At 34.1% G+C, this 26,788-nt stretch overlaps 1 protein-coding gene across 5 annotated transcripts in view; it reads left to right on the forward strand.

Moving 5' to 3' along the window:
• Positions 1-26,788, forward strand: part of SORCS1 (sortilin related VPS10 domain containing receptor 1) — a 452,701-nt gene that overhangs the window by 358,760 nt on the left and 67,153 nt on the right. For all 5 annotated transcript variants that reach the window (XM_087932772.1, XM_087932776.1, XM_087932771.1 and 2 more), the window contains exons 8-13: positions 714-803; positions 9,921-10,100; positions 15,161-15,307; positions 21,077-21,179; positions 21,791-21,867; positions 25,529-25,620. In XM_087932772.1, coding sequence (XP_087788898.1) covers positions 714-803; positions 9,921-10,100; positions 15,161-15,307; positions 21,077-21,179; positions 21,791-21,867; positions 25,529-25,620 — 689 coding nt within the window. The remainder of the gene's footprint in view (positions 1-713; positions 804-9,920; positions 10,101-15,160; positions 15,308-21,076; positions 21,180-21,790; positions 21,868-25,528; positions 25,621-26,788) is intronic.

A 26,788-nucleotide genomic window follows, 5' to 3' on the forward strand; every position in this document is an offset into this window, starting at 1 on the left:
TAAGATAGTTATTTCTCCTATTGTTTGTTAATGAATTGTTACAGATTTTTTGTTTTGTTTTGTCACTCAGTGTGACTAGAAAAAGATTGATTTTTGTTTTGGCCTCCAGGATTTTGGAAAGGGCAGGCAGTCTCATGGGTTGTTGCTTGAAAATTATTTCATTTCTTTGGCCTGCTGGAAGAAGTGGCTGGCTGTAGCATGTATAAATATTACTGTTACACAGATGGAATACTCTATGGAGAGTTTGGTGTACCATCTACGACTCATCAGAATCTTAGGGCCCTTGGCTTGGAGTGGGAGAAAAAGTATTTTTTTCCAAAGCTGACTAGAACAAAAAAGCTTTTCTCATTGTCTAAATTGGAAATATTACATGTAACATATTGACTTGAGTACAGTATTACAATTTTTGCCTATGTAATTGGGGATGCTGAATGCTGCTTCTGTACATTTGTAGGTTTCATTTGCTCTTTTCATCTCCTTGGCAGTCTGCATAATTTATACCTATTAATGCTGTCTTTTTCCGTAACTGAATAAGGGCTATTTCATCTCCTGCTGTATTTTCATTGCCATCCTGGAACCATTGTGACATAACTGCATTTCCCTTTATAACGCACCTGTTATTTTTTACATGGCTTTAAAAAAAGAGAGAGAAAAAGCAGTGATAATGTCACCTCAATTAAAATAATAAGGAAAAGCAATGTTATATGTTGCAGCTGACATCTGGAGGTCGGCCACATTACTACGTGTCTTACCGCAGAAATACTTTTGCACTGATGAAACTTCCTAAATATGCTTTGCCAAAGGTAAGTTATCATGGTTCCAATATTCCTATATAATGTTAGATGACAGACCAGAGGAATTGCAACTTGTGGCCAATTTGCTCAGAATTGTTTTAATCAGTGCATGTATCCCTTTATTTTTCAAGAACATGTTAAAGCAGCAAGCAAAATACTCTCTAAGATCAATATTGCAGCTATTCAAGGGCATCAGTTCAAAATGCAGATTGATTTTTTTTCAGTTGGTGGAAATTACTAATTAGTATTTCGTTTTCATCAATAATTACATTTTGAGGCTTTCTATTAAAAAGCTTGGCCTTCTGATGTGCTACTAGCTTCCATATTTCATTGAGTTAAAGGAATTAAATGAGATTTTTTTCTTCAGAAAGTACACTTTTGTATGCCTCTAATTTTGTAAAAACAGAAAATTAGCAATGGAGCCTAAAAGAACACGTATTACATAGCCGTTTAAAGGATCCTAGTAAAATATATCAATCAAGAGGAAGCTTATTTCATTTAAAATTTTTAAAAAGTCTGTGTTACTTTTTATATAAAAGGAAACAAAATCTCAAGGCTTTTCTTTTTTTAAAAAAAACTTGAAGGACAGAAAAAATGATTGTTAAGGACTTTTGTTCCCCATACAAAATGTTTTGATACATTGTAACATGGTCTGGGAACATAGTTTATGAAATTGCTTGTCAGATTCAAGGTCTGAATTTTTTGATATGTTGTGACTTAGGTCCATATTACAGGAAATTAAATGAAACCAAGATGTCCACTCATAATGAGATCAATATTCTTGACTACAACTATTAGGAATATAGGTTTTTAAACTTTCATCTTGAAACTAGATCCTTTTTCCCCTTTCTTAATTAGGTTTTAAAAGTTATGGTTATAAAATTTAAGAACATTTGAACTGAGAGGTTTCAGAAATTAATCACCTTTAAGAGATTATGGGATAGACTGAATTCCTAGGTAGGTCAAATGACATGGGAGGACTTATTCTGTTGAATCACATCATCATGGGACAAGTTTTTATTTGTAAGACATGTTTAAAAAGTCAACAAAGCCTTTTGTAGGCAAATATTGTAATGAATGTGGTAAAGGCCATTTGGAAATGCCACAGTGGAGGTTATGCAGACTATTTTGAATAAGGCAGTTTATAGTGAGATAGTCAAACTTTCCAAAAATTTTAATCTCCATCTATCCATTTCAGTTTTCTGTGAAAATTCAATAAACAATTGAATTATTGAGTTGAAACCCATAATACCTGATTACAATGTGAGAATACTTTTTTTTATCAGTTTTGGACTTCTTGGATTACCTTGCCTTATGAATCACTTTAAATCTAGCCCTTTTTTGTGCATATTGGTAAAACAATAGTCCCAGTAAAACCATAATTCCAACCCCAGATCACAATGCCATATCCCAATTAGTAAAACCATAATCCAGTAGCTGCAATTTTATTTGGTTTTGTTAAGAAATGTTTAAACAACAATAGCAATCATCCATCAGTTTATTTACAATCTTTTCTAATTTAAGGAATTTTATTTCCATGTTGTCTTTATGAGCATGATTCTGGTATCTGCTCAACATAAATTTCTCTGAAGAAATGTATTATATTTCTGTGTGTGTGCGTGTGCATGCACGTTCGCACACACATGGCCTGCTTTTTTTGGAGCAATTGAGTGTTGATCCATTGTCTATTACAAGAATTCCCATCTGAGTCAAACATTTTGAGCTGACGGAGTATGACTGGCTCAAAGTCACCGAGAAAGCTTTTTAGTTAACTGGTTGTCTCCGCTAGACCCAACTGTATCACTCTATCATAAATGAGCTATCACTCATATTTATCTAGTGTAGTATTCTTAACATATTGTGATATAATAAGAAAGATTCCATATAAGATCCATTCTCAGCAGACCATTTACAGTCAGTCACTTACATTCAGCCAATCAATCTCACAGGACTGCTGTTAGAATAAAATAAAAAGTAATAAACATAATCCAAGGTTTTCTCAGAGAAAAGACAAAGTGTGTATATATATATATATATATATATATATATATATATATATATATATATATATATATATATATATATATATATGCACTGTCTAATAACACAAACACTCCAAAACATACTTTTCTGTAAGTAATTTCTATGAATATAATGAACATATTTCAACAAATAAATTTTCTGCAAAAATTAAGCAATTGAAAGACAAATTATATGGATCGCCATTCCTTAATATATAATCGCATGACAGAAGATCATACCTGAGCTTTTCAAAAGCCCATTATGATACCAATTTATGGCATATATCTGTCACATCTCTATTTAAAAGTAGTCCCCTTGTGGTACTATTCCAAGAAAGACAATAATCTGCATGTCTACAGTATCTGTTGTCACAAAACTCACCTGTTGTGGTTCTCTTAAGTGGCACTTTCTAGATTACATAGAAATCATGGAGTGTCTTATCTAGCAGTAGGTTCTGCTGTTTTAATATAATGTTGTGCAACCCATAATCCATGGGGTCATTCTTTCCACATATAATGTAGACTCATGCCATTTCCCTTGTAGGACTCAGTGAAGCATTTCTGCTGACTGTCCTTTTACTTCTTGGCCACTTTGATAGGATGAGTGGAATAAAGGGAGTGGTGGACTACATGGAACACTGTACCATTGCTCCCCATGCTGGTATGTCAAAAATCAAGGGAGCAACTTGGATGAGTGCAAGCAAGGTAGGGCTGGTTACATGGTACCAATGATGGGTGATACCTCTCATTGGTACCATCTAACCAGCCCTACCTTGCTTGCACTCATCCAAGTTGCTCCCTTGTTTTTTCTTCAAAGACCACTGCTGGTAAGAGGTTTTCTGTCAGCTGATTGGGTGCATGGTTAGAAAAAAGCAGGATAAAGGGTGGGAATGTGGTCTTCCCATCTTCCCATGCACCTACTGGTTTTAGGTGGACGTGAAAAATAGCTCTTTGGGATTATATTTACTTAAAATTAAATGATTTACATTATAAGCCAAGGTGGACAGAAAACAAAATCATATATTTTTTTCTGTAGATCTCTTTCCCCCAACCTTCCTTTCAAATGACAATAGATACATTCTAAAATAATGAGTTTAATGATGAAAGGAAATGTTAGATATGTTCTTGCTTTCAAGTTCTTCATAAAACCTTTTCCTAAATACAAAGATAAGTAATTTTGATATTTTTAATATGGTACTTGTTACTTTACCTAATTGGATTGTATTGATTGGCTGGGAGGATTTAGAAATGTTGATCTTGAAAAGGCTGTTGCTTAGAGTATCTGGAATTTAAATTGGCAAAGAATAAAGAAAGTAAAAGGAACCAAAAGGAAGAGCAAAACATTCCCCATGTGTCATAGACAAGGTGGAATAATTTTATGCCTCCTTATGCAGGCCCATAATAACTAAAAATATCTTTCTTCCCTCTTTGTGCATGAGCGTTTATTAGCTAATATAATTCATTATAGAAGTAATTTGAATTAAATATCTTCTAAGCAACTTTTTCCGAAGTAGGATAATGCTTTCTCTAACGAGCCCCAAGGGTCCCTCTCTGTCACCTTGTTCAAGGAGCAGCCGATGTTAAATCCACCTGCAGGGTAATATTTAAGGCAACAAGGTGCTTCATTACAAGCTCACACAACTTCAAAGCATGAGCTTCTAAATCTGTATGCACGGAGACACAGTGAGAAAAGCGTGTTTAGGATGCTATTATCAAAGCAGGTGGCTGCCTTTATTAAAAATGAACAAAGCACAACACAGTCAAAAGGAAATGAAACAAGCACGGCCTTTTATCGGTAGAGAGTCTTTAATCTCTTTCAGCTCAATTACTTTCTCCAAATAAAATCAATGCTGTAAAGGGTTCTTAGTACCATAGCAGCTTATGGGATTTTAGTATAGAATTTTACTACTGAGACAAAGTAACTTTTTCTCTGGATTTCTTGTCTTGATGTTTCTACTGGTTTAGGTAAAAGGAAATAGTAAAATATGATGCTTTTCATGTGGTCATAGTGAAATAATTATTCTAGGCATCAGGCAGCAGCATTTGAAAATGCTGACTTGCAAACCTCATTAAGACTATCATGCATAATAACTCCTGTCAATGGATGTTGGCTATTATCATTCATTTAGTCCATGGATTTGGATTAAGAATGATAAGCATATAAAGAGGTCTATTTGGTGCCAGGTACTTTGGCATTTAGATATGCCTATCACTCTCAAACTATAACAAACATCAAGAAATGTAGCATCTGTATACGTTTAGTTTCAGCTCTTGGTACTGTACAAATAATAAAGTTGTACAGATATAATTCAATAGAAAGATTCAAACACAAAAGTAGTTATGTATACAATACATCACTTAACATTATCTGACAAATATATGATTTTCTATTGAAAATGTTAAATAGATGCAAAATGTTTCATTACAACACTGGCTGTTTTAAGTTTCTGAGATAAAACTTTCTATAAATATTTGGGTTCCAATTCACTGTATTTAGTTTGAAAATAATTTGAAAAAAAAAACTGCACTGAGAAATCAAATATTGGTTCTTATCACAATATTTGGAACTATGTCAAATTTATTCGTATCAATTAACCTAGTTTAGAAGCTTTCTTTCTACCATTAAAGAGCTATTGTTAATTAAGTAAACTCCTAGAATAAATGTATTTATTGCAACATTGTCGGCCATCTTTTTTCCCAAGTCTATTTGGATTGATGCATTTAATCAGAAAGACTAATAATCCCCTGGCTTTACTTATACAATCAGTCATAGCTTGGCTTTATTTCTCCATAGCTTATTGATTAGTCTATGATTCAATGCAAACCAGAGTATAAATTTCATAAGCAGATTAAGAATGTTATGTGAACCAGCCATTTTCCAAGGGAACATAACTAATTGTCTGCAAGTAAAAATAAATAATGATTGTTTTATAGCTTGTATATCAAGATACTTGTCTTTAAGTTGATAACATCAATACAATATTATGTTTTAATTGACTTTTTAAAAAAAATTATATTAGATTGCTTAGACAATAACATTCCAAAATAATTTTACATAGTCATTTCATAACAATAAGGAATAAGGAAGTAGGTTAGCATAAGAGACAGACAGAGACAGAGAGACAGACAGAGACAGAGACACACACACAGAGAGACTGAGAGGGAGAAAACAAGGTACATTTTCTGTAATTATGGAAAGAATCATTTTAATCAAGTTATCAGGGCAACATAAACTAGTATGCTAGGGAAGAAAAGTGAAAAAGGAGAGTTCTTTCTCTAAAAAACAAACTCTCAAAATAACCTACAGTTTCAACAGCTAAATTAATTATATCCTAGATTGCCTTCATTAAATTTTCAAAAAGTTTACATTCCCCATATCAAGTGAGCAAAGGGGAACTTGCAATTTCATGGTGATTCAGAAAGCATAAGACTTTAGTTCTTTTCATATGCCCAATTCAAATGATGCACATAATATTGTACTTTGTTTCCTCTTTAGGAAAGTGCAAAGGTCAGATAAATGTGCTGCATGTTAATGTGAACTGTCCTTCAGTGCTGAGGCTGGGACATTTTCAGGGCTAGCGATACCACATTTTTCCAGGCAGGCTTAAAACAAAGCCATCATGGTTGTTGTCAGGATGGAGGCTGGGGGTTACACCCATTAAATTTGAACCTGCTTTTCTTCCTTTCTTTTTTGCCTTTTATCTCCCTCTCCCAGCCTTCTCTCCTACTTAACTCCTCTATGTCAGTGGGAAACATGTTTCATGGCGTGATTTGCCCAGCAGAAACAACAGACAAATTGCTGAATCTGACAGAAAGAACAAGGGCGTTATTATGTAGTGCACTTGAGTAGCAGTTGTTGTCCATGACAAGTTTGCTGACAGTTCTTTTGCCTAGTAAAATATAGACTGAGAACAAGAAGAAGAATGGTGGAAAGAGTGGCAGATAAACAATGTACAATCACAACTACCAGGAATACTAAGTATTGCTTCTCAAAACTGGTTGAATACACCTAGAAGAGAGAAAGAACTAGGTCATCTATACAGTAGAACCACCAAACTCTGCAACTGTGAAACTGTTTTCTCCTTGCTTTTTCACTATCTTCAAATTGCAAATATAAGATCTTAACAGAGAGGTGGAGCCAATTATAAAACTGTTTAATCCAATTATGATTATAAGAGCTCAACTTCACATCTTGCTAACCACTACACAAAGATGCCCCATTAACATCCCTTCTTCCCCCCAGAGGCAGTTTGGACATATCTTTAGTTGTTTTATCAACAGCTGTCTTTCATCTTTTGATGTTGTTTTGCTAACAATTTAGGACAGACTTAGAATAACTTTATTGTCACTTTAAATGTACATTAATCAGCATACATTAAAATGAAATTTCATTGCATACAGCTCTCAAAGGATCACCATCTCTAATATATACTACATAAACATGACAAAAATATAAGTAAGTAAGTAAGTAAGTAAGTAAGTAAGTAAGTAAGTAAGTGTATACACACATATATTATATGACACAGAGAAACAACACATTCTAGTTTGGATGTATAAATGTACATGGTAAGAAAAACAAATCTTGTGAGTTTACCAGACAGATGATAGAAGGAACAAAACTGTTACAGAATCAGGTAGTCCTGCTAGCAATACTTTGAAACCTGCTCCCAGAGGGGAGCAACAAAAGCAGACCATAGAGTGTATGTGTGGGGTCTCCAACAATGCTATGAGCTAAAAGCACATAACACTTATAAACAGTAATCCTGAATAACAGGAAGCAAGCTTCCTATAATTTTCTCCACTGTTCTTACCACTCTCTATATGGACTTCCTATCTGAGGCACTGTTGCCACCAAACCAGTGATGCAGTTTATTAAAATAATCTCAATCATGCCTCTATAAAAAATTATAGTGCCTCTTTGATATAGTCAATGATGTGGTCAGGATCTGGCAATTGGTCAGATCTCATTAACCATTTTAGGTTGCTGAGGACATATCTCCCTTCCCAGATCAACAGTTTCCAGGCCCATTCTGCATTTGACAATAGGAGACTCTGATTCCTTCAAAAATCATTGTTCCCCTGTACTGCCTGTAATCATCCAAAGCTGCTCCATGGGATTATGAGATTTCAAGAAGAAAGAAACATCTCTCTTCACTTTTATTATCAGCTCTGACAGATATTCCAAGTATAGCAGGTATTGAAAGGTGGCAAGAGAAGAAGACAGGCAACTGTTTATCGAACATCTCTTTGAGCCCATGAATTAACCATAGAATCAGAATCTTGCAGGTAAAGGTAATCTCCTCTTCACCAGCACCTGTCAGTAAACGGTGCCCCACCCCACCCCAGGAGCTGACAAGCACACCATGAAGCAAGTGAGTTTCCATTTGCTAAATTCCCATCTGGTTACAAATTAGATTCAGCCCAAGTTAACTTCTGAGCACAAACTCAACCAAGTGCAGAACGTACATTGCCTGTGTTCATTAAGGCTTAAGGCTTTCTATTTTAAACAATGCATCCTCAATCTCCCAGCAAAGTAAATACAGGACTGTCACTGAGGTTTTTTTCTGGGGGGTGGGTAGGGGGTGGGTTATTGCATACAGACTCTTGGGTAGTATGATCTATGCCTGATGGTTTTGGCTCATCTTATGACAAAGCCTATTCTCTTTGTCTTTGCAGCAGATTACTGATCATAAAAGTTTGGTAAACTTTACTTCAAATATTCAATCACAGCACAGAGATACACAGTACTGCCTGTCAACATAGCATTGTTGGAGACCCCACACATCCACTTTATGGTCTGTTTTTGTTGCTCACCTCTGGGAGGAGGTTTCAAGGTATTTCTAGCAGGACTACCTGATTCTGTAACAGTTTTGTTCCTTCTATCATCACAGTTTCTGAAATAAAACATAGATATGTGTCTGTCTTGCCTTTCCTCTTTTCGAAAAGATGAAAGAGTACAAATTCACACAAACACAGGCAGGCAAGCTGGCTCGGACTTCACAGAGTTAATTCTTTGGAACTGATAATATTCTTGGCATTCCAACATGTCCTGCCTGCCAAGTCCGAACTGATAGCAAATAAAATTTTATTCACAGAAAATCACAAGGCAGTCCACAAAGAAAATCTGAAGTAAGGTTAAACTTTGTCCCATACAAAGTTTCAGGAGAAAACACACCCACTTTTATCCCCTGTGGGGTGTGGCTCAAAGCTCACTCTCTGACCCTCCCACACCTCCTATGTTTCTGCTCATGTTTCTCCCTATGATGCTGCTTAGGATCGAGCCAACACTCTTCCTCTTTACTCCCTGTCAGGGGCTGCTCTGATATGCCTGCCTCCTGATTAATCTCAGGCTGTTCCTCTCGATTGTCTGATGGAACCTGAGGCATTATCAGGGAGGAAAGTCCCGGGGAGGAAGGCATTCCCAGTTCCTCCTCTTCATCTTCCAGGTCCTCTTCCTCTGACAGCATAGGCTCAGAAATCGGGGCCACAACAGATATGTATACACATACATAAATGTAAAAAGCAGGCAGGGACTAATCAAAAATGGAGAATGTAGACTTATATTTTGGGTGATAACAAGATAATGCCATACTGTGAAGTTTTTAAGAACTTTGTTTTAAAAAAAGAATGTTTATGAGTTACAGTAGCATAGGAAATTAAATGAAATGGACTACAATTAAATTCCACAGCTGTGGTGTAAAGCAACATCAAGTTTATGAAGGCGTGAATTTACTCTCAATTTTAAATACAATAGATTGGATTTTTTTTTTTTTTTGAAAATCCCCATCCATAATGCAACAAGAGTCTTAACTGTAAATTTTGACATTTTGTGCAACAAATACACTCATTTTCATTACTGCTATACAATACAATGACTAATATACATGCTCACTTATGTGATTTCATTTCATTATAACTCTGCATATATTAGCAGAACAAAGAATCTGTAAAATATGGATGTGTGTATGCAAGTAAATTGGTTTGGATTTCTGATTAGATTCAATAATGATTGTGAGTTTGGCTTCTAGAGGATTACCCTGCTTGTCCTTGGAACAGTGACAAATGAAATGCCAACCATAATGTCTTTCCGTGCTTTCTCCCTCAGGACATGCATGTTATCAGCACTGATGAGAATCAAGTGTTTGCTGCAGTTCAGGAATGGAACCAGAATGATACATACAACCTTTACATCTCTGATACCCAGGGGATTTACTTTACCCTGGCTTTAGAAAATGTCAAAAGTAGTCGAGACCTAGAAGGCAATGTGATGATAGACCTGTATGAGGTATGTGAAAACAGTATGTATTTTCATCTCATGAAATCATTAGCTAAGGTTGAAGTGTCCCTGATCTGTAACTGGAAATTTAATTGGATGTGTAATGTAATCTCTACAAGGAAAGAATATACAAAATAATATTTCCCCGAAGTTACATTCATCTTTGCAATCAGTATTATATATCAATATTACATATCAGTGCACAATTGTAGTACTGATGTTGATTTGTACATCTGTAGATAACTTTCATCAGCACTCACCTCTACCTTCACCCCTAAGACAGGACAAAAGCACATTCCGATCAATTGCATTTAACTGCTGAATATATAGGCAGCTCTTAAACATTTAGATTTGCATGAAGTGATTCTACACACTTATACATTTCTTCACCTAAAACAAAAATTGAAAATGTTTTCATGTGTTGATGAGTGGTAGGCCAAAAATATACGTGCACAAACTTACAGAGTTGTTTATTCTACCTTGTTACTTAAGTACGCTAATTCTCTCCTTACTTCTGCATGAGGTACTGGCATGGATCTAACTGAGCACGGGTCCCATGTTTCATTGTTCAGACACTCTAGAAATGATCCAGAATTTTTTTGAAGAAAAGTCATACCTGAGTCTACCTACATGCACAATAAAGACTACCATTTTACTTTCCCCACCAACCTAGTATTTGAAAGGATACTTTTGTGAACATTAAAGAAATTTTGGTAGACTGATTGTCTTGACATCCTATTTTGAGCATCTATAAATAGCAAGCACTCTCAGTAAACCTGTAGAAGTCTTAAAGGTCAGTGTTTAAAAGCAGACAAGTGTGGGTGAATAAGCAGGGCATTTCTTGACTACAGTGAAGAAACTTTCTTTCACAACGATATATTAATCCCCTGTGAGCTTTGGCAAGTTGTTGAAAAGCTGTTGTCTTCTATTACCATCAGATTAAGTAGTGGTTCCGCTGCATTATGTAAAGATGTCCTATAGCTCAGAGAGAGGGAGGGAGGGAGAAGAAAGGGAAAGACAGAAAGAAAGCCTTTGTTTTATTAAGCTGATATTCATAGCAGTCTGGATTGAAATTGATGTGATCAGACTAGTCATGTCGCATCTGTTGATTGCCTAGATAGAAGGAATATTGGCTGACATTGAACTTGGCAGAAACCATTTCCTTCACTCTGATTGCTCTGGCCAATTGCTAAGATTGCTATGAATGATGAGCATTTAAGAATAAATGAAGAGAAAGAACAGGAAGAGGAAAAAAATCAGTTGATCAAGTAGAAAAGATAGAAAATAAGTATATGTGTAAGACATATAAATGTCAATATGGGTGGGTTATTTATTTTATTCTTTATATTTTTTCTCTTTGACTCTCTGTTGAATATTTGAATGAATATTCTGATTTATAATGAGCCATTCCTTTTAATTCATTCTACCATTTTCACTAAGAGGCACATTTGGGTAGGGATGCTACTTTTTAATAATACACATACCTGAAAGAGCTATTTGGAGGCATATCTAACAAGTGTGTAAGGATGTTTGTTACAGATGAGGCTAGGTATAGTGGCATTGCTCACTACATATTTGTTTTCCTTGTACTCTGCCCTTGCCCCCACTTAAGTTCTGGTGTTCATCCAGAAGATCTAAAGGAAAACTATACTTGAATCTGCAAAGAAGTAGTGCCATTGTACATGACTCTGCTGTCCATATACTCACTTTAGACATCACTTATATGTGAAGACATCTTTTCTATTTAAAGCATTTTGAGATACTCTACCCAATTATTAACTATTAACAGGGAAAGTTTTTTAAAAAAACAAAAATCAGTTTTTAAATACAGTATAACATTGGAGTGATTTTGTTTTTGTACTAAAATATGCATGGGCTATATTCAAGATTCCCATGTCATAATGTTCTTTGGTCATGATTTTTAGTTATAATTATTGCTTAATCATTTAGTCACTTCCAACACTTTGATGGACAATCACACTCAAGAACTGTCTTTCAGTAAATAAGTTCTTCTCATGCTCATGATATCAGTAATGGTATATAGGCTTCAGAGATCCTGTTGATCTCTTTTTTTAATTGCCATCCATTTTGCGAACTTCAAGACTTTTTCCAAAGTTTTAATATTGCTTCCTCTTTATGTATGCGAAATACTTCACTATCAGTGCTTTCCTTTTTTAATCTGTTATTGAATGATATGTTCCTCTTACTTATCAAAATAAGTAAGGTACTCAAAATAATTTTATCCAGCATGACAGTTAAAAGGCATTAATTTTCTTCATTCAAATTTTTAAATGATACAAATTTTACAGACATTATACAAGCAAGAATACCATTCCATTAATAATCTGTATCTTTCTAGGCAATTATTATTTTGTTTAGATTTGTCACAATCTTTTGCCTAAGTTTCCTTATTTCATGTTCAGTACTTTAAGAGCACCAGCTGCAAGATTTTAAGCAGTTTTGCTTGTATTTTGTCTACTCAGTGAACATTGTTATTGACAATACTTTCTGAGGCACACATAACTTTATTTGCTAAAAGTTACAATTCTACATTGATCACTGTACCTTTGTATAGATCAGTGCTTCAGGGTTTTTTGTTATAGTTTTACCACATATTTGTGACCTTTCTTTCTGGCCTTCAGTAAGCATTCAGTAAACATGTGTATTATATTTTAGCAAATGTGAAATAACTTCTTTATATGGGGCTATTATCTGAAATAAGGGTGCAAATTTAAATTTCCAGATTTCATTACTTTTAACATGGAAAAGTATGTGTATGCTTTTATTACTTACCTACAATCCTAAAAAATAATAATATGCTGCCAAATGCTAATTAAAACTGCTTGGTATCCCATCAAAATTTTAGATCAAGCAGAAATCTTTGTACTGCCTTTCCTAGAATATGTCCTCATTTTCTGTTTCCTTTCACCTTCCTTAAAGCTAGACTTTAATAATTGAAGTTTAAGCACTCGTAATATTTTCTAAAACATACATAGCTGTTGAATAATAATTAAACAACAATGGCTATAAAGAAAAAAAACCTCTTTGAGAGTTTTTAGCCATGTCAAGAAAGCAGTTTAGGTTGTAGTAATCAGAAATTTCCTGCTGAAAGACGGAAGGAGTCTGTCCCACCCAACTTACTTTTTCACTGAAGCAGCAATTTACCCAAAGGCAGAATCTCATGCTGCTGTAAATATTGGGTAAAAAAGCAAAAGATTTATTTGATCTTAAGGGAAACTAGAGATATTGGAGTATTGATTTTAAACACATAAACAAAGTCAACCTTTTCTGATGAATGAAAGTTATTTTTCATTTCTTCTCCTTTATCCTTTCCACTTCTATTCTCAGTGAAATGAATTGTTCTGAAAATTTGTGGACCATTTCTCCTAACCTGTACATTCTTGATTTCCTTTGGAATTATGGAAATGTCACACCAACATAACAGGAAAATATCAGATTGTGAAAGTTTATCATCAGTTGTTTGCTATCATTTCTAATGGGAAAAATTGTGTCATTTGCTTCTTTCCATTGCATTAATTAGAATTACTATATAAGACTTGATGACCGTTTGACAATTCATGATAAAACAAGATATAATAAGAGGCAAAAGTGGCTCTGGATATATTTCCTTATATACAGTGGTGTTAAGGAAGAATCAGACAAATTTATGAAAAAAGAGTTTCCAGAATCTATTAAAATAAATAAAATAATAACTAATGCTGTGCAGAAAGATTCTATTGTTGTTTTTCCTACTAGGTCTTTCAATTTGGTGAAAATTATTTTACAATAAAACATTCAATGTGCACCATCAAACCATAAAAACAAATCTATAAAAACTGGTTAAAAGTAAATTAACATCAAAATGAGGGAAAAAAGTAAAGCTTTTTACTTTCACATTTACAAATTGAGCAAGCAAGCAGTTTAAATATTGAAACTGGATAACCATATAAACATATAAAACTATTTAGGTTTCATTTTTACTTTGAATTGTATTTGGAGCCAATGTAAAAGTTTCCTTGACTATAGACACCAACTGTCAAGTAATACCCAGGAGAGCAGAAGAGCCCTCAAGTGAGGAACCTGCTTCTTCTGAAAGAGAATGATCCCCATCTAGATCTAAAATAATAGCAGACATGAAGCCCGTGTTTGCGCTGGCATTGACTTTTCCTTGTATAGCAACTCCAACTATACATCCATTCATAATGGAGTGAAGCCATTGCAAAATAGTGCCATCTCTACTTGCAACCCTCCAAGTGGGCCAGAACAATGCCACTGATAGTATCAAACACCCCTGAAAGATCTAATAGGATAAAGAGAGCTCACCTCTCTCCTTTATGTGTCTGAAAAAGGTGATCTATCAAGTCTGGTTTCTGCCCATTGCCAGGCTTGATCCACAACTAAAAAAGAACAAGATAGGTATGATCTACTCTGCAACTATTGTAATTATACTTTTCAAACTTTTGTATAAGATTGGAATTGGGGTTATATAATAAAGTTAGCAAAAACGGCTTTTCTGGGAAGTGCGCAATATTATCCCCTTCAAAGGAACTGATACTTTCCCTTCTCCCAAAGAGATCCCAAATGCAGACATAAAAATACACACACACACACACACACACAGAGAGAGAGAGAGAGAGAGAGAGAGAGATACACACACAGATATCCAAGATACCCAAACACAGGTGAGCATGATTTATATGAAGGTGTAGAATTTATATTCAAAAAAACACACACTTTTTTTTACCATCTACAAGCTTAAATAAAACTCAGATGATTGTGACTGCTTTGTCCGAGTCACCTCATCAAAATCTACGCTGTTTTTTTTTTTTTTTTATGTTCAACCCTGCAATGCCTTCTACTAACCTGTCTGAATCCACAGCAGTTTCCATCTTATTTTTTTTTTTCCTAACCTCTGGTAAGTAAGAAATCTTTTGATGCAATTTTTACCTCGGAGCCTGCTACATATTCATTCTGCATGCTGGTTCTAAAGCTAAATTTGACAGGTACCAAATGCACACACAATTTGTGTCAAATTTATCTTGTTTTTCAGCCATGTCAATTTCTCCTAGGTAGCAGGGATAAAGGGAATGTTCTTGGCTAACAAGAAGATTGACAACCAAGTAAAAACTTTCATCACCTACAACAAAGGCCGAGACTGGCATTTGCTGCAGGCCCCGGACACAGATCTGAGAGGGAACCCTGTTCATTGCCTACTAGTAAGTGATGGTTTACGGGCATGAGGGAGGAGAAATCTCTCTTATTATACAGTGACATAGCCTCGTTCCCCACAATTGTTTTTGTTTTTAAAGTAACTTTTTAAAATGTTTGAGATGAAAATGAACTTATTTTTCTTTTCACTGAAAAATGAATGTCTGTTCTCGAACATTGAAAAAGAAACCAGATCATTGCTTCCTACCATAGTAAGTGATGATTTAGGCATGAGGAAAGGGAAAACCCTCTTATTATACAGATTATATATGAAAATGAGGTTATTTTTTCTTCTCGCTGAAAAAGAAATGCATATTTTGAACACTTTTGTCCAACACAGATAGCCCTCATGAGTCAGGGCAATAAGATTGCAAGAAATGAGCCATTTGTCTAAGCAAATGGACTTGCTATATTAATTTTTTGTGGTTAACCATGGAATAGAATGCAGATAGCATTATCAGGATAAATTGTTCCCTTCATAAAATAGTATTATTCATTGGAACCCAGGAACTATGCCTTCTCTGTTATAATTCCTATTCTCTTGGAACAGCATCCCTCCAGAAATCCATTTGGATCCCACCTCAATGACATTCAGAAAATAATGGAAAAATTAGCTGCTTTCTCAGGCTTTAGGGCAGAATTGTGCTTGGGTTTTTTAAGGGTCATAGAATAGAATAGAATAGAATAGAATAGAATAGAATAGAATAGAATAGAATAGAATAGAATAGAATAGAATACTCGGAATGGACCTTGGAGGTCTTCTAGTCCAACCTCCTGCCTAGGCAGGAAACCCAACACAACTTCCAACATCTTTTTAAAAACTTCCAGCATTGCAGCATTCACAACTTCTGGAGTTGTTCCACTGATTAATTGTTCTAACTGTCAGGAAATTTCTCCTTAGTTTTAAGATGCTTCTTTCCTTGATTAGTTTCCCCCATTGCTTCCACCCACTGCACCTGCCCTCAGGTGCTTTGGAAAATAGTTGACTCCCTCTTCTTCGCAGAGGCAGCCCCTGAGATATTGGAACACTGCTATCATGTCTTCCCTAGCCCTTCTTTTCATTAGACTAGACATACGCAGTTCCTGTAACCATTCTTCATATGTTTTAGCCTCCTGACCACTAATTTTATGCAATTTTTATTGTTATACAGGTAGTCCTGACTTACAACAGTTTAACAGTTGTAATGTAAATGAACAGTTGTACAACAGTTCATTTAGTGATCATTCAAAGTTACAATGGCACTGAAAAAAGTGACTTTTGAATTATGACAGTTTTTCACACTGCTATTGCAATATCCCCATGGTCATGTGATCAGAATTAGGATGCTTGGCAATTGTCTCATATTTATGAGGGTTGCCATTTCCCAGAGTCATGTGATCACCTATTGTGGTCTTCTTACAAGTAAAGTCAACGGGGAAGCCAGATTTACTTAACAATGGGGAAGTCAATTAACAATCATCATACTAACTTAATTACTCCAGGATTCACTTAATAAATGTGGCAAGAAAGTTGATAAAGTGGGGCAAAATTCACTTAACAAATGTTTTATTTAGGAACAGTGTGCAGCCTGCAAGTATACAAAAGCAGAATTTATTTTATTTTTGTACCGGGGCAATAAGATAAACCTAAAAAGGCTGGAAGAGGTGCTTTAGGGTGTTATGCAAATTACAATATACATTTAATCAATGTAGCAGGTTTTCAAAATTGTTTTGGCACATGCATGTTAACATACAGTGAGTAAAGCAATAGTGGTGAAAATAATAACATTCTTGAGTTAAACAAGGAGTCTAAGAACATTTCTGTTAGGATGTTGCTTTCTTCTAAGTATCCTTGATGCCCAGTGGTTTATTATCTTCTTAATGCCCAAATTAACATTAACGTGTAGCTGATGGTTTATTTTTGACAATGCCCAAATTAACATTAACGTGTAGCTGATAGTTTATTTTTGACTTGAAAAGTGTGTTTGATGAAAAGTAATTTGCTTGCCTAACTTAATATTATTTTTATATTCATATATCACAGCAAAAATGTTGGCTGCCAGTCACACTATTTGAATTTCTTTCTATATCATGGGTAGGATCCCTTCTAAAAAGGAATCAAACAATGGGAAATCCATCTTTTAATTTCTACCACAAGCTATTCACTTAGAAACACTAATCACTTTATTCTTTCCTCTCTCAAAGACATACAAATAAACATTGCTTTGTTGTCAGTTTTCCAGCTCTTTCCTGTCAAATGAAAGAAACCTGACCACAGCACTTCTTTTTGGTAATGTGTTCAGGCAATTTTAAAGGAAAGGGTCAAGGTACCATCTGTCACTCTTTCCAAATGGAAAGAGTGACAGGTGTACCTTGACCCTTTCCTTTAAAGAGATCACAACAATATGGGTCCTGAACAAATGGTCTCACATGAGATAGAATATTAGTGAGGTTGAACTTGGAAGAGATATGTCAACCTTGGAAAAAGTCATTCTCAACTTCCTCCTTTTTTCTGGCTGGCTCCCAAATTCTGAGACCATTGCCTCTTCCCTAGAAGGGTTTGTCTGAAATCTTGTAAATCATACAAAATATTTACTGGAGAATGGATAGTCTCTTTGCTTTCTTTTTATTGTTGCAGTCCACCTCTTTTAATGCCATATGATGCATATGTGCAGAAGAGTAAGAGAATTCTTCTACTACCCTTGCGATCAATTTATAAAAATAAAAAGGAATAAAATAATGGGGAAAATGTCTTTCTGATATATACTATAAATGTTGGAGAACATGGAGAATTATGTAACTTTCAGGAGTTTACCTTGGATTAGGTAGCTAGTGCCTTGGTTTAACTTGAGGAGTTGCAGCCAACATCCACACAATAAAATGTTATAAATCTGGCTTAATATTTATGTCATATAAAAAATAAGCATGTATATATCTGATGTATCTGATGTATATATTTAATGTAATAATGTAAATGTATTTAGTGTTGCCTGATTTTGAGAGGCGTAACAAAATAACATTCCAGAAAAAACAGCTATGTTGAAGGAATGATTTCCATGAATATTAAAGTGTATTTATTTCATTTAATTCCAATTCTGAAATTGAATAGATTACCTTTGATCTAATTAATGGCCTTTCCTGTTGTTGTGCCTATCCTCTACAACAGCATCCCCCTGGAGATCTGAATGAGTCTAGCACTATTGGCTTTTTGAAAATCATTAAAGAACTGAATGTTCCTTCAGGCATTTGGGCCAGAAGGTTAACTGAGCCCATTTGTCTTCATGGTTTGAAAGCTTTTATTTTGTTATAATATCAGCCATGTGTAATAGTATGATTTATGTATTTTATTTTATGAACAAAGCTGTTTGTTTTTATGTTTTAGCTTTCAATTTTTGTACAACTTCCAGCATCATCTCTGACACAATTTGTATAAATAAATAAATAAAATGGAGCAAAAAGGAATCAGCTTTCTCAAAATAAGCAACCCATACATGCACATACATACAAATATCTAATTATTGGAGATTTATTTGGAATTTCTTCATCAGTCTTCCCCTCTCTTGAGCTTATCCCAGTGCTTTTTTGGTGGCATGAACTGTAAATTTGTATTTGTTGCCATAGTTAATAGAACCAAAACAACCTCTGAGAAAATGAAATTATGATGGTGGAATAAATTGGAAAGTTAAAGTCCAAATCTCAAATCTGAGCCATAAAGCAAACTGGCTTTCAATCTACATTCATATATGCATATCCATTATAATATTTATCATGGAGAAAGCAATATTATGAAACCTGCAGGAAGGTAATGATAAATAGTAAGCCAAACTAATAAAATCCATGGCGTAAGAAAATGCAATAAATTAGCCAAAACTAATTTACAGAAATAATATTGACACTCCCCCATTGTTCTACCTTTGCAACCTAACTTTATTTCCACTGAGTTTATACATTATATTTTATTATAATCTTTATTTTGGAAGGACTCATTCCTACAACTACAATATTTTCTCACTTTTCCCCTTCCTCTTAACCCATTCATCTTCATATAGATCTTTTGCTATTCAGTACTCATGAAATCTCTCCCTATGACTAAACTATTTAACTGTGCTAATATTGGTCACTTTTTTTATTCAGCTGATATTCATTCAGCATATTTACCTGTGTTTCATTATTTACTCTGTTCCCATTGCATTCAATGTACTTTCATGTTTGACCTGACATATCTTAACAGTCACTTCTATGTTACAAAGCAAGAAGAAACATACTGTTATACACAGGCCTCTGTTTCTTTCAGCTAACACTCATTCCTTGCAACAGACCATATATTATCTAGTACCTTTGTATTATTAATTGTACATATTAAAATTTGTCAATTTCACTATCTTTAGTAAATGTGCTATGAAAATACACGACATTAATCTATTTCCTCCAATTTTCCGCCATTTAATATAAAGTGCAGTTTACTCTTAATTTGAAGGTTTATTAATGTATTAATATTTATTTATTAATATTCCTCACTCCATTATGTAGTCTGATATGCACTGAAAATGATCAGCTTCTCAGCCAATGTCACCTCCATACAAATCTATATGTGCATTGATTTTCTGACCAATTATGTGTAATGGCACCTAAATACTCCTTGTTCATCTGATAAGTTGAATTATTTACTATACATTCCATTTTAATGTGGACTTTACTTTTGTCTTATATCATTCCAGTTGCATTTAGGAACTTTCAACTACATGGTCATAGAAAACATTTTCTAATTCAAGCCACTTCATTTGTCATAACCAACATGTGCACAATAAGCTTTATCTTACATAGTCATACATTCCTTAATACCCTTCTAAAGAAGACATATCTGATCTGTGTATTCTCTGCTTGACATAAAACTATACTGCATTTCCTAAATTTTTATCTAAACCACCTCACATATTGTAATATTTCTGCATTTGCAGCACATCCACACTGTAATGTTTCTGTACTTAGAGCAGCCTTACCATTTTTAACATTTTCACAGCATTTGTGACTTGCTTTTCATCATTCATTTTCTTGAACATTAACATTTAGAACATTCATTTGAATTCTGGTCTACATATTACTGTCATCCAAGTACAGATCTCTAAAAACTCCTACCAGCATTCTATCACTTCAGTTTCATCCTAAATCATCTCTTCACTTTCATGTTCAATTCCATTCTCTCTGCTGGAGACTCCTTATTTAGCCCTTTTCACCTACTTTGACATCAAAAACTTGCATTTTCTTCAAACCTGAATTGCAAGGATTATATATGGTTTATGTGAACATAAAATTAATTGGAAGGAGAGTCATTCTGATAAACTAAACAACCTTTCTCTGCCAACAACCAGTTACTTCTTTTGAAATTCCTTCTCATGCACATAGTAGATAAATCCTTAAAACAGTAATATGATAAAGAATTGTAATTTCTTGATTTTTAACTAAACCTAAGTTGGAGAAATCTGAACAAAGACACTACTTTTGATCCATCTGTATCACATTATACTACATTTTAAAAGTCAGAGCCAAATAGGCTAAGGAAGGAGGGGAAAATGGTCCTGCTGTGTGTCTAAAATCTGGTAGTCAGATGCTTTTGAATATTACGGATTGTGGATTTTTCCCCAAGGTCTTTGTAACTTGGGAATGAATGCAATTGTATAAAAGCACTTGCATTACAATAAAAATACTGTAGCTGTATTAATTTCTTTAAGATTTATGCTATGCTATGCTATATTCTTTCGAGTACTGATTAGGATTTCCTTGTTTGTTTGTTTTTCAAGCCATATTGCTCTCTTCATCTCCACCTGAAGGTTTCAGAGAATCCTTACACTTCTGGTAATATTGCCAGTCGCGATACAGCTCCAGGAATCATTGTAGCCTCTGGTAAGAAAGATTCCATGCTATATAACTAAAGTCTACAATTTCTTATTATTAAGTGCAACATAAAAGTTCAAATTTTCAACTTGTGGTTCAAAGGTGACATGAAGTAATAGTTGCAACCAAGAAGATCTAGTTTAAATCTCTTTTTTTTTCATGAACTCTCAAGTTTGGCCTGAGTAAAATCACCGTGTTTCATCTTCTGTCAGCAAAAACAAGGAAGGTAACAAAATTGACTTAACAAAACCTAACAAAAAAGGTGGGAAATATTTGTTTTGTGATACCCTTATTGCTGGTTTGTGGCTATGAAATTGAATCTTGTCATCATCTAAAGGACAACATTTGTCTTACCTTTATTTTTTAAGGTTGGTGCAAGAATTGCAACATGATTAACTAATATATATGATAATAATAAAAATAATATATATAAATATATATAATATATATAACATCCACACAAACTATTGATAAATTAACATTGTTCCATTTTTCTGCTTTTTAATATAAATTGCATCCTTAAGTCATCACTGTTCAGCACAATATATATTACTAAAAGCACAAAGATTTCAGTTTTCTTTTACATTTAAGTTTTATAGGTGGGGTACTTTTCTTTACAGGTAACATTGGATCAGAGTTGTCAGAAAATGATATCAGCATGTTTGTTTCGTCTGATGCTGGAAACACTTGGAGACAAGTGAGTAGCAATAAAAGCAAAAAGTGGTCAACTGGGGGAGGAGAATAGTGTGAAATACCTCTAAGGAGCAGTTTATTGGAGCATTTTACTTGATTGTGCAAAACAACTATTAATCTCCATAAAGAGGCTAATTTTCTGTTAGCCTCCACATTCCAGTCCTCATAAAACAGAGGATAATGTGGACTGGGAGCAGATAATTTCCCCCTCAGCTATCCTCTCTTCATTGAACTTTGAACATGTGTTGATTTGGGGCCAAAAGTTAGTAAATAACTAATATACGGTATCTATGATTATTTTATTTAGTTGGTATTTTGTGTGCTTGAATTTTGTGTGCCTTCCATTGTTTTCACATATTCCCCTTTTCAGATAGACCTGTTTATATAATTAATGTTTGGCTTAAATTATTGGTTTAAAAAGGGAGCTCATCCTATCATAGTTACCCCTTGAGCTAGCATAACATTTATTAATTTCTCTATTGTTTTCAAAATACTTTCCTTTTTTATGCTTTAAGAGGTAGGCTGAAGAAAAAGCCCTGAGTTTCCGTCTGACTAGTGGCAGTCTATCTTAATTACTTTTTACCTTCCAAGGGGAAACTGTGAAAAAGGGTCTGACAAGTAAGATTATCAATAATCACTCTTCATGTATGTAAGAAAACCAAACTAGAATCCCAGTTTAGGGCATCTGTTCCTTTTTGTACAATTATGAACGTTACCATTATAGATATTATATGTTATTGGAAGATTCACATATTTTCACCCTGCATAATATCCTTTAGCAGGTACCATGGCATCTCAGTAGTTACTTTTTAGTTTACTGTTATTTAATTCATTTCTTTTTCCTTTTATTTAATCCTACTCCCACTGATTTATGACAAGAGGAAAATGTGGTTCATCATTTACATGCTATTGTGCTGTTCATTCTCATTTACAAAGTTATACTAACTTAATTCCCTGGTTACAAAACCTTTGAAAAAAAGATGTAGTGACTGAACAAGACTTATTCAGTTAGATATATGCTTTCTCCTTCCCATATTTCACTAAGGCACCAAAAACTCAAAATCTCAATGAACAAGAAGGAGATTGTGTTGTTGCTTTAAAATGTATGGTGACAGCAAAATGGGGATGGAGAGTGGGTGGGTGGGTATGTAACTAAATCCTTCCCCATTGGCTAAAGAAAACAATTTTGTAGTATAGCTTAAAAAGTGGGAGGAGTGAAACTAGTGCCTTACCCAGAAAAACCTCCAAGCAGATTCCTATAGCCTCAGGATTCTTGAGCCTTGTTCTTGAGGCTGAGAGGATAAATAATTATAGAATGTAGATCTGAAGGAATTATCAGAAAAGACAATCCCAGATAGAGGGATCTTCATCTCTTTGATCTAATGAACAAAGACATGAAGGCGGCTTTCTAGTAAATGTATGCAGAATGAGAAAGGGGAATTGAGGAAAACTTGTTCTTGCCTCTATTCTGGGAAAGTAATTGCTCAGTGGTTAGATATATGAGAAAAACAGAGATGAAGGCAGGTCAGTGGAAAACATATTTCTGATTAAAAGAAAGAAAGCTGTTGGCTGCTAGAAAGACAATGGAGATATTTCTGCAGAATCTAGATAAGGCATTCAGTTAGAATTCCCCACCAGCATGCTTTATTTCAATGGGTGTTTGCTCAATATTGTTAAATATAGTTAAGTGGACTAATTTCTGTGGATTATTATAACTTTAATTATTGTCTCAAAATCTAAAGTTCCATATTCATGCTTGGCAAACTGAGCATAAGTTTTTGAAAAGCTATGTTATGCCATTGACTTTAATCATCCATAAGTAGCAAAATACAACTAGACATAAATCAAATCTAACTGCCAGGTATGCCGGCTCATCTTTAGTGAACCATTTATTGATAAGAACAAGAAATAAACAACAATAAAACTAATACATAAGAACATTATCTTGGTTCAAGTGTTAAAGATTTACATGTATTTCAGGTAGATTATTTATACTGATATAACTACAATCTCTTACACAAAGCTAAGAATGAGAATTACTAAATAAAATGTGTTGTTTTCCCCTTGCTTTCCTACTTCCCAAATTAACTCTATATCCATTAACTAAGTATAAGCATTTAAAGAGGTTTAACAATCAGATAATAATATGGACAACAATATGCATGACTCTTGTATATCACTGAATACATTTTAGCAAGTACTTGGCATTTAATTAATATGCAATTACCACCTCATAAACTCAATTCAAGAACATACTTAAGAGAATTAACCAAGCAAAGTCTAAGTGCTCTATTAATACTTATTGAATCTCTTAGACATAAAACATTGGGAGTCCTGTCTATAGGTCTCTAAATATAAATCGAAATATTTTTATGGTACCAATTAAAATATGTAGTATATCTAAAAAATATGGTTCTGCACAAAATTGAATTGATATCTAAAAAGAATTATTTTAGGAGCATCCAACATTCATATCAAACTTCTTTTGGTGGTGGAATAGAAAAGATATCCTCAAACTGACTATCCTATAAGTACAGGAGAGACGATATTTCTTAAATTTTTAGGCTTTAAAACTGAAACCAGCAAGAATTGGTTCCCAAAAAGTGCTAGATACCACACGTTAATTTTAGATTGGTCTGGAGATTGGTCTGCAATTCATGATGATATGTTGTTTACTAAATGAAGTTTGCAAACACATTCCATGCTACATAGATTGCATAGATTATATAGATCTAATCTAAAAGTAAACAAAGCATTTATCACTGTAAGTTGCTCTAAATTAATCAGAAATAGATGGCCTTTATGCTTCCAAATGTAGACCAAGATTATATTTCTAGGAATGTGATGAGAACCTCCACTTCTTAAGCAAGACTTTCAAGGGGGAAATTTGAGGTTCAGGCTCCACCTCTTCTCTGAATCACAACTTCTCAGACAACTGATTGGTTTACCAAAAGGAAATTCCATTTTTGTGGTTGTTAAATCTGCAAGATTTATTTATTTGATTGATATCCCACATTTCTAATCAAATGAATACTTATTAGAGCTATGGTTAGCAAAGTATACAAATGTTGGAATTTACAATATCTTTTTTTCATGTAACTAGAATTTTCATCTAAGAAAGTTTATATGCTGCAATACATGAAAAATATATGCATATATATTTTACTGTTTGTGTTTGGCTTGGAAAGCTACAGATAAGGTACCACTAAATGATTAGTTAAAAAAAAGAATAATGAAGAATAATGAAAAAAAGAATCATTATTCAATAACTGTAAACCTTTCTTTTGAATAAATTATTACTAATCCTGTCCAGGTATCATATTATCTGATATTCTCACCATGTATACATCTATATTGCTAAAGACTTCCATTCTTCAGATGACCAAGCTCCTTTTTTCTTTCCTTCCTTCCTTCCTTCCTTCCTTCCTTCCTTCCTTCCTTCCTTCCTTCCTTCCTTCCTTCCTTCCTTCCTTCCTTCCTTCCTCTTTTTTTTCTAAACAATGAAATAAAATCTTGATCATTCTCATTCCTAACAATATATTTTTTTGGAGGGGGGGGACATTAATATGGTTAAATGTTTATATACTTATTTATTACAAGAGAAACTTGTCGCCCCTTGGTTCTACAAACAAAGGATTCCATTATCTTTTTATGTGTCTCACTAGATCTTTGAAGATGAACACAGCGTCCTTTATCTGGACCAAGGTGGGGTTTTGGTTGCTATGAAACATACATCTCTGCCTATCAGACATCTCTGGTAATTAATGTGACTTCTCTAATTCCATTCATCATAGAGTCCTTCAGTGTGTATTATATGCCATTAGCTGTTGGATTGCGACCAAACTTTTTACTAAGTGCCAGGATATGTCAATTAAACAAATGAGCATGCTACCTCTTTTTCACCCCAATAAAACTATATCTGCATTTTATACATACAATTTTTGACAAACAAAACACTTGCAGGGCAATATTATAATCTACATTAGTATTAAGAAGTTGCATTGTTTTGTTCTAGCTGAAGGTTAGGAAATTTAGCTGCAGTTTAGAAAGATATAAAGAACACTGAAGGTTAAACCCTCTTGATATAGAAGAATAAGAAAAGAAAGTACAAGAAGAGACTAAAAAAGGAACAGGGTGTAAATATTCACGTTGGGGAAAAACAAATTATAATTTTTTAAAAAAGTAGTAACCAAGGACAAATGTAACCAGAAAAAGTGCAGATTCTATATGGAAGAGCACATTTTGATATCAATGCAACTGAACTTATTTTGTTCCTATATTAGGTGTTTCTAATATGGATGAGTTTTTAAAAAAGTTTCTTTAAAGGGATACTGTGATTGTTCTCCCGTACTTTCAAGAGCATCTCTTTGAAACCATTAGTAAAATATGTAGAGTTCTTGAATTTATGATTTGCCATGGAACCAATGTGACAGGATCTCAAGTGGATGGTTGTATCTACAATTACTAAGTGTGAGAGCAGTTGTAGTCCTAATTCTGAGTTATCGTCAGTATTCATACATTTCTGAACATTTATTTATCTCCATTATTGTAGTAGTTATGATGTATAAAAATACATATGGAGTGGGTTTCTTATCTGACTTTAAATCTATTGTTTTATACATAAAAAGGTATTTTTATATTAAAGACATTCTAGGCAAAGAATTGTTCCTCTGTCACTTTGACATCTGTTATTATACTTTTAGTGTACTTCACAATTCCACGTTCTACAATTTTAGCATGATATTCATGTCCTCCAGTGGTGATCCTCCACTGCTGAACTACAGTTTTCCAAAGCCCACATATCACGAGAGAACTTAGTAGCTGTAATTCAATAACCACAACCTTGCATTATCCACTTCCAATCATTCCTAAGAGTGTGTCAACACTTGTTATGTATGCCTTTGGGTGTCCTGTTTTTTAAATGC

Source organism: Pseudonaja textilis, chromosome 4, assembly GCF_049901715.1.
Source record: "Pseudonaja textilis isolate UNSWEBS1 chromosome 4, rPseTex1.2, whole genome shotgun sequence".
Classification (NCBI taxonomy): domain Eukaryota; kingdom Metazoa; phylum Chordata; class Lepidosauria; order Squamata; family Elapidae; genus Pseudonaja; species Pseudonaja textilis.